We start from the raw sequence: 12,662 nt of genomic DNA, 5'->3' as shown, positions 1-12,662 counted from the left end.
AACAAGATGCATATTTGGGTTTTTGTTGGGCTTGTGACAGGCCTGTTAAACTAATAATATATGGGCATATTGCTGATGTGCAGGTATTTACTGGACTAGTGATAGATACCGCGTATAAAATATGTTTAATCTACATTTGAGGATGGGAGATATTACATTACCAATCGTGGGTAAGTAAACTCGATTGCTCTTGAATTTGAAGCCTAAAAACGAAACATCTTAAGCTCAATTTCCTGCTAAAATGCAATTTACCATCTAATAACCCAAATTTCTTTAAGCAATTTGCACAACCTACATAATTATTACAAAATACCTTCGTATATTTCACTCCAACGCTTTTATACACATTTTTATGAAATCATAACTCTTCGGTCGCAGCCTTGGACTTTGAATCCTGCAAAGTGGCTATTAGTGAACTATGCGAATAGATTATTTAATAGATTTGATTGAGTTTTCATACATATAGAATTATAACATAAGCTATAGTTAATTAAAGAGTAGAGGCTCATGATAAGTCAAAATTAGATAAAAAAAAAAAATTAAAATATAAAACAAAATCAATGGATAACACGTAATACGTTTATTCTCTCATCATTTCATCTCTAAATTTTTTTTTTTCCATATGTTTTGGTCAACTACGTAGCAAGATTATTAACATTATGAATTTTGTTGTATCATGCCCTAGACAATAATGATTTTTCTCTCTTTATTACGAATGTCGCAAAAACGACATGTCACCCAAGAACACCCTAAAAATCTCTCTTAACGTCAATGAACATTCTCTCTCTCCACCATCCAATTATTTATTACTTCTATTTTATTTTGAAACAAAAGATTAAAATTAAGTGTTGATGTTAGTCCACAATAGATGAGACCAACGAGACTAAGCATTTCAGTTAGCTAATGGTTTTGTGGATATACGATATGCTCGTATCCTTCTCCAAGACATTGCATATAGATCTTACCCTCCTCGCATATGACATGGTGTCCATATTATATTTTGCTTATACACTTTTAAACTATCAAACTCATGCCCGAACGATACGATGACGATAGTAATAGTAGCAACATCAATCTAAAAGTGGTTAATATAAAAGAGACTAAGAGAGTAATTTAATACTTTAATTATTTTAGTAGTTGATAGATAAATGTTCTAAATTATTTTATTATGGGTAGTTTGGTAGACCATGTATGTTAGATGTTAGGTGTGTTGAATGCCGAAGGATATTTGAGGCCTATCAAACCTGTAATTTGAAAAAAAGGGTTGATGCCTTGTATAACAGTAATAAAGATCAAGATAATCAATTATCCCTCACATCTTCTCGATGTTCTTTATCCCCCTACTACCTACATTATATTCATAATTCATTCATTCAATTACAGAAAGGGAGCCAAGATTTAACTTTAAAAGAGACCAAACGTTATCCTAAAATCGTGTACGTAAACCACCCACGTGAGCAAAGAACAATAATGATAGATCAAAAAATGGAAATAAAATACAATAATAATACCGGGTCCAGCAATCATAAACTTAACAATCGAAGAACTAAATAAGCAGAGACAAAAATCAAACACACATTCCATATTGAACATGATTTTCGCATATATGGGCCATTGTCTTATTGGCATAGGCCATTTTATAACATTAATGCACATTAGTTGATATCCAACTCTTTTGTGTTTAGGTGGGATGTAGTTGTGTTCACTATGTGTCTATGTCCACTCCACAGTTTTTTGGGGCTTTCTTGACCATGAGCTATTACTATCGAAGGGCTTTTTTTAGAAACAATTTTTTATTCTCGGGTAGAAATTATGACTGTCGAAATCTCACCTCCATGAGATATTACTATCGGAGTTCTTTCTGAAAATAATTTTTTTATCCTCGGTTAAAGTTATAACCATCGAAATCTCAACTCCGTCATACCCCACTGTTTGATAGGATTGGAATTTGTTTTGTTGTCATACCCCACTTTTGATGGAAAAGCAACCATTAGATGTACCAACTTTTTGACATTTAACTAAAATTTACCGAAACTTCCAATTTACCGATTTACATTTCTAAGAGGAACCATAGAACTATTCAAGAAACACAAAAAAAGAAAGGCAAACCTGAAAACAATGTTTTGTAAGAGGGAATAATACCAACCACAAAGAATGATGCTAAACATTATGGTATCTTCAAAACTAAAATACATGTGTCTCAAAGCAGGTTTCTGTAGGATAATTAGAGAGAAGAAGGCATTGATTATGTTATTTAATCAAACTACATGCAAACCAAAAACTATGCATATCTAAAGGGAGATGATTCGTGCACAAATTTAAAGACTAATAAACGCAAAACCTAAAAACATTAGCATGAAACATGCTCGAACATCTTTTCACCTTCGACATGTCTTCCACGCGGAAACTGAAAAAAGGGGCCGATCTTGCCAACACATAACCACACACCCGTTTTCTTCTTTAATCCGACACCCATCACAACTATATCCTTGAAGCAATCTGCGCGCCTGCAAAAGAGCATAATAGCTCAAAGGCACGCACCTGAATCCAGCCAAATCAAGTCTTTGAACCCATTTTTCGAGTTTTTCATGTCTCTCCTTTCTTTCACTACCTTCACACGAGATAATGTTCTTGATCTCTTCTCCAAATAACATCTTTTCCACCTTCATTCTTTCCATTGAAGTTCTTGGTAATGTGGATTCTAGACAGTCAAACAATGCAGCATAAAAGTATAAAGATTCCGAAAGTCTTTCCATTAGAGCGGAATTGTTGTGATTAGAATCTTGTTCTGCTACAACCATCACTTTTGGTGACAAACCCCTCAAGGCGTTAAGAAATCCGTCTATTTTTGTTGAAGTCTGAGTACTAGATAAAGGTGAAGACGAGGCGGTATCTTGACAAGCACTAAACCCACCATTAAAATGAACCCCATTTTTCGACTTAACGACTTCATCATCAGGTGCCAACAATGAATGAAATTGTAAGACCGAGCTAATAGCTAAAGCCTCCCCTGTTTTGACATTCAGCTTTTCTATATCAAGATTTTCTATCTTACTAACAATGGGATTAAACTGAAAAGGGATATCTAATTTCTCAGCCTCTTCAATCAAAACTCGAGCCATTTGATCTAAAACCTCTTTTTGTGGATGAACACCCGTAATCCTTAAATGCGGCGGGCCTTCAGGGCGTGCACTCAGATCACGAATGAGTGAACGCCACTGAGTAGGCTCAGCCGCATTAAGATCAACTACATGAACTATCTTTTCCCCTTCCATGGCTTCAATTATAACTTGATTCGTGATAACAAACGCAATTTTCAAATAAGGAAAGTACTCAAAAAACATCTTTTTAACTAAAATGTTATCCGAAGGAAACGATATCTTAGTGGAATGTAAAGCTTTATATATCCCAGGCCATGTTTTAAGGATTCTGTTAGCAAGTGCTTCAGCAAAATACGAAGCGATTCGTTGCATTGTATCGCCTTCGGGCGAAGATAGATGTGAAATTTGGTCAAGGGCAATATTGGCATGTTCAAAATTTCCCGAAGCTACATGTTTTGCACAAGTTAGTAATAGATGTATTAAGCATAAACCCCTTTCTTCTGATTTAAGCTCTTTAAGCCATGGATATGGTGATTGTGATCCCATTCCAGATGGAAACATTTGGACTAGTGTTGGTGTTGATGTCACTGATGATGACCCATCATCTTGAAACATCGGTATATATATATATATTATCTATATGTATATATATATCAGGGATTATTTCTAACTTTACTATATCAAACAACAATAAAAAAGAGTAAACTCAACTCAAATTACCATATATCTTTCCAAAGAAAAAAGGTCAAGAATATGGGAAAAGATACCTTATTTTACATCCAGATGACAGAAGTAGGAGCAATTCAAATCACACAAAAGAAAAAAGAAAGAAGAAACCCTCTGTAATTTGAAGGGTTTCTTGAGACAAAAAAATTTTTTTAAGAAAAACACTAATGCAATCAAAATTACAAAAAATCCTTACTGGGTTTTCAGATTCATGAAAAACCCAACTCAAATCTCACAACAAGTTTCTAACTTGAAAAAAAAAAAGTGATTTTTGTATGAAGAAAAAGAGTAAGAAAACAGTAAGAAAAAAAAAAAAGAGGAAAGTTTTCAAGTGTAGGTATGTTTGTGAGGCGGTTTGTTCTTAAATTTAATTCTAATCAGTGTGAATGAAAGAAAATGAAAAGAAAGAGATAGATAGGAGACAAATGGCGTGAGTGAGATTTGTATTTATCTTCACCGATTTTATGTCGATTAGTGTTGCAGGAGAATATATGTGAAAGTTTTGTGAACAAGAGTGTCCTGTCTTATTTTGTATATAAAGTAAAGAAAGAAAAACCACTTTGTCTTTTCTCCCTGCTTATATACCAAAAACAAAACTACTTTTTGCAAACATTTGTCTTCACCTAACCTGGATTGGGAATCAAAAACTATGAAATACATTACCATACCTCATGGCAGGTAAAATGTTTACTCATTATTATACTCTTCTTTCTTTGTTTAACCTTCTCTTTTTTTTAACTCAAAATAGTACACTTTTACAGATAATTCATTTGAATGTTTCAATAGTAAATACAACTACAACCTTAATTAGAAACTAGGGATTCCGCAAATTAATCATCGGAGCGGTGGCGGATTCAGATATTCCATCAAGTTGGGGCTTAAAAGAAATGATCATCGTTCGGGTCTTTTATTCTTTGTATGTTTGGTTTATTTTTTCTATTTAAGTCAAGATCAAGTATAAATCTATCAAAAATCTATTGTCGAGTTACAAAGTCATTAGATCCACCAATGATCCAAAGAGAAAGGAGGAAGAGATGATGTGACATCGGTTGACGGTGTACGTGTTGCCATACCTCAAGATTTCTTGAAAGATATGATCAAATACATTATACATAATGCGCATGGTATCCACACAATACGTCGTCAGTAGTGGAGCAGACGGTAGGATTTTTGGTAGTTACTTAAAGGGAAAAAAAAACAAAAAAGTCCAAGAACAAATAAGATATTTCAAAGACAGAAGTATTTAATAGAGTGGATTTGCTCTATTAGGGAGTAGAGATAGAGATAAGCGTATCTATAAATCTATAAATATAAATATTATCAAGTAATTGTTAAAGAATTTTAATATGACTATGTTTGACAAAAGAGAACTCGCTGAAAAATCTGTTGAAACTAAATAAAAAACGTTTTGTATACTTCGCAATTTGACGCTTAATACTTAATAGTACTATGCTAAAGTTTTTAGTATCATTTAGGTGTCGACATGTAATGAACTATACATACACGAATTTGAAATATTCGGGTGTTCATATGCGATTAACTTTCAAATCCCGATTATTAGATGTACCTAGATATATGTTGTCACGTCAACTGTCACACATTGTGAGTTTGCAAGATTTAGTTGGTCATATAAATCTAATAATCAAGATTTAAAAGTTCATTAAAAAAAAATTAACACCTAAATAATGTACTAATAATATAACATTTGTGTATAAAGTCATTATAAGATAGATATCAAATGAAAAGGTACCTTAATGAGAGAAAGTTCGAGGTTTTTTAACTTGTTTTTTTGAATTTTTTTTTCTTTTTTCACCTTTTTCATTCTCTATTTAATTAACTAATTCCATATAAAAAATTTTAAAAATTTTTAAAAATATTTTTTTTTCAAAGGGCGTAGCCCGTAAGTTATAGGCGAAGCCTCTCGGTCTATGGCGGAGCCATGATAGCTAAAGGAGGAGCCCGTTAGGTAGATCACCCTATCACCGATCACCCCCTTTGACCTATCACCCTTTATGACTGTGAGCTAGAAGTTTAACTTAATTTTCTAACAAGTTTTAAATTTATTTATTACAAGGTTAACTTCTCTACTACACTCACTCACGGGTAGTGGACCTGTTCGTTTATAGTATAGTAAATCGATAAGACCAGGATCGTTCTCAGGGACTATGTTCTAAGAATGCAGCTAGGTGTAATTCTAAGATTGTTGGGGTTTTATGACCAAGTTGTTACGTTGCTTAAACTAATAATAATAAAATGCAAATCCGGTATTACCGGGGTGGCTGTGTCGGAAGACACAACGAAAAGATTTTGTAAAGTAAATGCAAAACAATAATAATGGAAATGATCAATGGATCGTGTAATATAATAATAATATCTATAGAAAATGTCAAAAATGTTTCTAATGATTTGCTCGTTTGCAAGAATTGGATTGTGAGTATTTCTTTGCCACATGGCCCTCTTTGATTAGATAACATTCTTTTTACTATTATTAGTTTTACACCTTTTTTGCTTTTCCATTAATATTTTGTAATTTATAAGTTTTTATACAAATATAAAGACATGATTTTTTTTATTTTTTTCATATGAACATTTTGATATAAATTTTATTAAAAACGCATATATTCGAAATAAAATTAATATAATAATATAGTAGTTTGGGTTGGGTTGGGAATGTGAGTGAAAATTGGAGTATGGTTGGGTTGTATATGCGGAAGAGAGAGAAATTAATTTTTAATAAGAGATTGGGTTGAGTTGGTTCACTGATGTGGATAGTCTCATGACAAGACAAATAAAACTAACAATCATTAATATAAATAAATCCACAAGAACAATTGTCAACCAAGTCTTGCAGTAACGTATGCTAACAATAATAAAAAAAAAATATATAAGAAAAAGGATTGACGAAACTTCTCGGGTCTTAAATTGCATGATTATTGTTGAAGATGACATTTGTGGAGCGACTTGAATGATGTAGAATATTCAAAGACTTGAGTCGTCTCTATTTGATGACAATCCATGGTTGCTTCTCCATCTTCTTTTCTTTTTGGTATTTTCTGATATTTTATTTTTTTTGGATTTTTGGGTTTTTCTGATTTTTTTGGTTTTTTTTGGTGATCTCGATGTGCTGACAGAGGTTCGGGTAGCTCTTCATAAGTGTTAGGTGATTGAGAAGGGTTAGAAATGTGTTTCCAAGGTTTAAAATGAAGTTCGAACTGCCGCTGGAGCTCCCAGCGGCGCTGGTGAAGAAACTGTGCAACCAACGGCGCTTTAGTAGTCCCAGCGGCGCTGGTCAGACCTGGAGCTCAAAATCAAAGTTGTATCTCTCTGTCTCGCGGTTCCGTGGCCTGGTCACTCGTCAAAAACGAACATTGGATGAAAAAGTTATGACCAAAATACCAAGACATCGCCAAACTCTTCATATCAATCATTTCTCCTTCACCTTGAGTGTTGAATCACTAACCGATGCTTCTCCAAATCGTCACTACACCTCTTTAAGCTCGTATAACCTTGTTCCTTGATATCCTCCTCCTCACCACTTGCAATGATCTACAAAGCTCATGATTTTACCTATCGTCTGCACATCTAAATCAAAATATTAAAACTGAAAAGACAAAATAAAAATGAAAAACACAATTACTTGCTTGTTCAACCGAAATAGAACAAGAAGCAATATTATTATAACACGAAATAACCTAATGCATGAAAATAAAAACACATACATGGGTTGCCTCCCAAGAAGCGCTAAATTTACCGAGTCTTCAGCCAAACTCATTCCCCAAAGGTCATGGTGGGGTCTTAAACGCCCCCACACTTAATGTGTCGGGCGGTTTACGCGAATAAGGTGAGTAGAACGTGAATTTAATCTTAATCATTACACAAACCATTTCTTCCACCTTAACAAAGCTCACTTTAAAAATGTATCCCTTCATCCTAACATATACCATTTCAAGAATACCTTTATGACACAAAACCTTAAAGTATTTCATGTTAAGGCTTAAATCCGTCCATTCAAAAGGGTCGGGAGCTAACGGGTCCAGGGCTAGGTTTAAAAACAAATAGTTCATGAAATTACTACTAGCCCTAATATGGTCTAACTCAATACAACTAAAAGTTAAATAACCATGAGTTAGAGTAAAAGAGCTCCCTGGATAACCCGACCTGGGTTGCAAATCATCTCGACTTGCATCCTTGCATTCCTCCATTTTGACAGTCGTATCCCGTTTATCCGGCTCTTTCTTTCGTGCCATGATCACCTTGCTTTAGCACTCTGGCAAACATATCAAAGGAAAGCATGTTAGCAAATAATAATTCAAATAAGTTCGAATGCTTACTTGTTTCATGCTTCGTTTATTGTTCAAAAATGATCCGAACATGATCGGAGGTCCATTCCGGGGTTAAAACAAACTTAGAACCCGAATCTGTCAAAAACGAGGTTGCAAGCGGCGCTGGTTGCTGTCTGGTGCCCATGAGCGGCGCTAGAGGTTTCCCAGCGGCACTGGATGTTGATCTAAAGCCACCAGCGGCGCTGGTGTACTCCCCAACGGCGCTGGTCACTGTCCAGGTCAAATTCCGGATTTCAATCTCTTTTTTGATTTTTAAGCTTTCAATTTTCGGGACCTGCCAATTATCATTAGGTTTAAAAATAAATTCAAGAGAGGGATCAAAAGACTTACCTGAATAAGTGTACATGTGATTCACTTTGTCTCGAGTTGGTGGGATTATAGACTCCCACACACTTAGAGTGTCGGGCGGTCTAAACTTGAAAAGTAAGAAAACCTCGCCTTGGACGTTCAATGCGTCGAAATCAATGACTTGTCGATACTTCACTCCTAACTCCAAAGGTTCCACCCGTTGCTTTTTCTCCATGCTAGCCAAGATATCCAAGTGCTCACCGTTGAGGAAAGTAGAAAATGCTTCCTCTAGCTTCCTCTTCTTGTCCATTAGACCATCTTGTACTCGAATGTCAGGTGTCACTTTCTTCATGGTCGACACAATCTTAATTCCCATGGTCGCGGTAGTCACTACTTCTTCATCCCATATGATCTCAAGCTCGTCTTCCCATTCGGCTTCATCCCAAATGACTTTACCTTCTTCCTCCAATTCCACATCAACACGGTCACTCTCATTCTCCTTACTCGACTCGTGTTGTTCCGGATGTGGTATGTCATAGTCGTCTCACCTCAGGGTTGAATTCTCTTATGCCTTCTTGACTCCTTGAAAGATCGTCCGCTCCTTGGTGCTTGAAATAGCCTCATCTTGATTGATTTTGCATTTGCTAGCCATCTGGGCTTTGTCAGCACCTCCAGCGGTGCTGGAAATGCTTGAGCGGCGTTGGGGCTCACCCGGGTGACATCCAGCGGCGCTGGTATGTGCTGAGCGGCGCCGGGCTTCTCCTAGAGGGTTGCCAGCGGCGCTGGCTGGTGTGGCCAATGGCGCTCGTATTGCTTGGACAGATTTCAGAATTGTGTTTTTGCTTTGCTTCTGCTTCTCGACATTATTCCAATAGCTTCCAAATTTCTTGTGGATTATCGCTTCCGAAGATCCCTTCTTCATAAAATGCCTCCCTGACTGGTTTGCTTAGCCCCATGTAATAGTGGTTTAGAATGGCGCGTGTAGGGGGTAAAGTCTTTCCATCTTTCGAGCTATGGTCTTCAATATTTCCAAGGCTTCCACAAAATCTACATCTTCCCTTTGTTTGAACCCTTGAAATTGGTCTATTACCTCCTCTAAACCTCGATGTGCCTGAAAGTCTAACACACCCGTGAAACATTCCTATTTATTGATAAAAATAAAAAAAACAAAAATGAAAACACGAAAACTAAAACTAACCTAGAATAATAAAAGAAAAATATTTTTGGATTTTTTAAAATTTTTCAATTTTTTTAGGTTTTTCAAATTGTAAGAAAAATTAAAAACAACCTAACCTAAACTACTTTAAAAAGACAAAACTAATTCTAGAAAGACTGAAACTAACTTTCTCATGTGAACACAAAAAAAAGGCGAATTACCCTAACCTAACTATATTCCTAAGTAAATAGCCCCCGACAGCGGCACCAAAAACTTGATGAGCTAGAAGTTTAACTTAATTTTCTAACAAGTTTTAAATTTATTTATTACAAGGTTAACTTTTCTACTACACTCACTCACGAGCGGTGGACCCGTTCGTTTATAGTATAGCAAATCGGTAAGACCATGATCGTTCTCAGGGACCATGATCGTTCTTAGGGACTATGTTCTAAGAATGCAGCTAGGTGTAATTCTAAGATTGTTGGGGGTTTTTGACCGAGTTGTCACGTTGCTTAAACTAATAATAATAAAATGCAAATCCGGTATTACCAGGGTAGGTCGTGTCGGAAGACACAACGAAAAGATTTTGTAAAGTAAATGCAAAACAATTATAATGGAAATGATACATCTACTTGGAAACAGTTCACATGCCACATAGATCATCTACCAAATTACTTATAATTGTTGAACGACTAATCACGACCAAGCTTCCTGTCAAGTCCCCGGTCTAAGTGGTTAAGATTCCTGTCAAGTCACCTAACCCTTTAATTAAGCTTCCTATCAAGTCCCCTAATTAAAATGATGAACTACCTTTTAATTAAGCTTCCTATCAAGTCCCCTAATTAAGATGATGAACTAAGCCTATTTTTATGACCTAATCTTTATAGTCTATGGGATTCATGTCAAGTCACCCAAGCAGTTTGGCTTCCGGTCAAGTCCCCAACCTACTTTAACTAGATCAAGCATAAACACGGTTCAACAAGTACAAGCAAATAATATCACTACATAGACATGATCACATTATCCAAGCAGATGTATAACAATTTAGCTACTCATGACAAGACAAATAAAACTAACAATCATTAATATAAATAAATCCATAAGAACAATTGTCAACCAAGTCTTGCAGTAAAGTATTAACAATAATAAAAAGGAGTAAAGAAAGATCAAACTAATAATAGGGCGAAGTTGCGGTCCGTATCCTTCTTGGCCGCTCCTTCAATTCAACACCCACGAATCCTCCTATTATTGTTTTGACCGATGTTGGCTGTTTTGAATTTATTGTTGATGATAATTGATGCTCGATCTTCCAGACGCTAAGAAGGTATTGCTAGGGTTTAGATCTAATGAAAGTGGTTGATGATTATGATGATGTTGTTAAGGACTGATGATGGATCGTATGTGTGATATGGAGGTGTAGGAAGGTTTTGATCTGGTGAAAATACCCTAGAAACGACCTACAAGTTTCCTGGAGGAAGTGAGTTGCGGCCCTAGGGTTTTAGAGGGGTATTTATAAGTTTTCGGATAAACCCTAGCTGAACCGACCTTGGGAGCGGCGCTGGCTGGCTTCCAGCTCCGCTGGTTGGTGTCCCAGCTCCGCTGGTTGGGTCCCAGCTCCGCTTGTGATGTTCCAGCTCCGCTGGTGGGCTTCAGGATGACTTCCAATGGCGCTAGAGCTTGATGGGAGCGGCACTGGTCCTGAACATCAACATGAAAGTTGTAGATCTTTCTCTCGTCTTTCCGTGGATAGCTTATTCGTCAGAAACGGAGTTCGTATGAAGACGTTATGCCCAAAATACTAACACGTGGTCGTATGCTTCATGTTGGCCTCGAATTCTTCATCTTCCGCTTGCTAGTCTTAGTCCAAAAGTCTTGTGGCTTCGTGTTAAGTTGAGTAGAGACGTTTGCCTTCACTTGCACGCCTTGTGAACCTATCATAACATGTCATCCCATTAAGTACCAAAAGTTCACATTTCTAGACTCATTTAAGCATCAAAACACGACCTAATGATATAGGAAATAATCACAAAATGGACGCTCATCAATGACCTATCACTCCCACCAGCTACCCTTTATTAATATCTTTAAGGGCGAAGCCCGTACCGTACCCTTACATGTATAACTCACTAACTTGGATTAGAATTTTTTTTTTTTTTTTAAAAAATTAAATTTACTTTTATAGATTGAGATATTTAAAAAAAGAATGAAAAATTGAAAAAAAAAAATTAAAAAAACAAGCTAAAAAAATATTTAAAAAAACGGACTTTCTCTGTAACATACCAAAACTTTTTGATGTTGATCGTTGACTTAGCGACCGTTAGTTACTATGTGTTTTATATGTGCTTACGTGAATTAAATGATTAACGTGGGATATGTGTTAAAGTGATTAACTTAATAAAAATTAAAGTTGTTAATGATTAATGAAGTCAATTATTGTTCCCAATAAGATACAAGAGTCGTTAAGTATTCTCGTACGCGTTAAACGAGCAGTTAAGTAGACAAATGGAGTTATAAGGAAGTGCAAGGGCTTAGATGTTAAGTTATGAAAGTTGTTCCAGCAAATATAGGGTAGAAATCACGTCCCATAAGTCTTATAATCAGATCAAAAAACCCTAAGAAAGTCTCACACACAAAACCCTAGGTCAATTCGTCAAGTTATAGTTGATTTCGGGGGTTTTCGGAAGGGATTTCACTTGCTTTCCGGTCCGTTAATCAAACCTACAGGTATAATATCATTAATTAAATGTTGATTAAGTTTTTAAAGTAGGTTTTGTCTCTGTAAATTCGACCTTGAGGGTTGGGGTTATTTAAAGTTGATGTTTTCGGTTAAAAACGACATTTTTGTGAGTAAAATCATTAATTGAGTTGGTTAACTACATCAAGATGCTAACTTTAATCTTGATTTATGATGTTTATATATAAATATATATATATGAGTAAATCCCAGGTGGTTAATTGAAAACCCACTTGATGTATTATGTTTTTGATCAACACGTTACCGATTTTACGTTTTTTGGTAAGCTAAAGTGTGAACCGCTTATGTAATTG

General features: G+C 35.7%; 1 protein-coding gene across 1 annotated transcript; it reads right to left on the bottom strand.

Annotated features, from left to right (window-relative positions):
• Positions 1-2,224: 2,224 nt before the first annotated feature.
• LOC122603558 (scarecrow-like protein 3) lies at positions 2,225-4,133 on the bottom strand. The gene has a single exon (XM_043776286.1). It carries the CDS (start codon positions 3,714-3,716, stop codon positions 2,379-2,381), a length of 1,338 nt encoding a protein of 445 aa, XP_043632221.1. The 5' UTR covers positions 3,717-4,133; the 3' UTR covers positions 2,225-2,378.
• Between the last annotated feature and the right edge of the window lie 8,529 nt (positions 4,134-12,662).

Source organism: Erigeron canadensis, chromosome 6, assembly GCF_010389155.1.
Source record: "Erigeron canadensis isolate Cc75 chromosome 6, C_canadensis_v1, whole genome shotgun sequence".
NCBI classification, from domain to species: Eukaryota; Viridiplantae; Streptophyta; class Magnoliopsida; order Asterales; family Asteraceae; genus Erigeron; species Erigeron canadensis.
The sequence above is the reverse complement of the archived record's forward strand: the minus strand, read 5'-3'. Positions and strand labels throughout refer to the sequence as shown.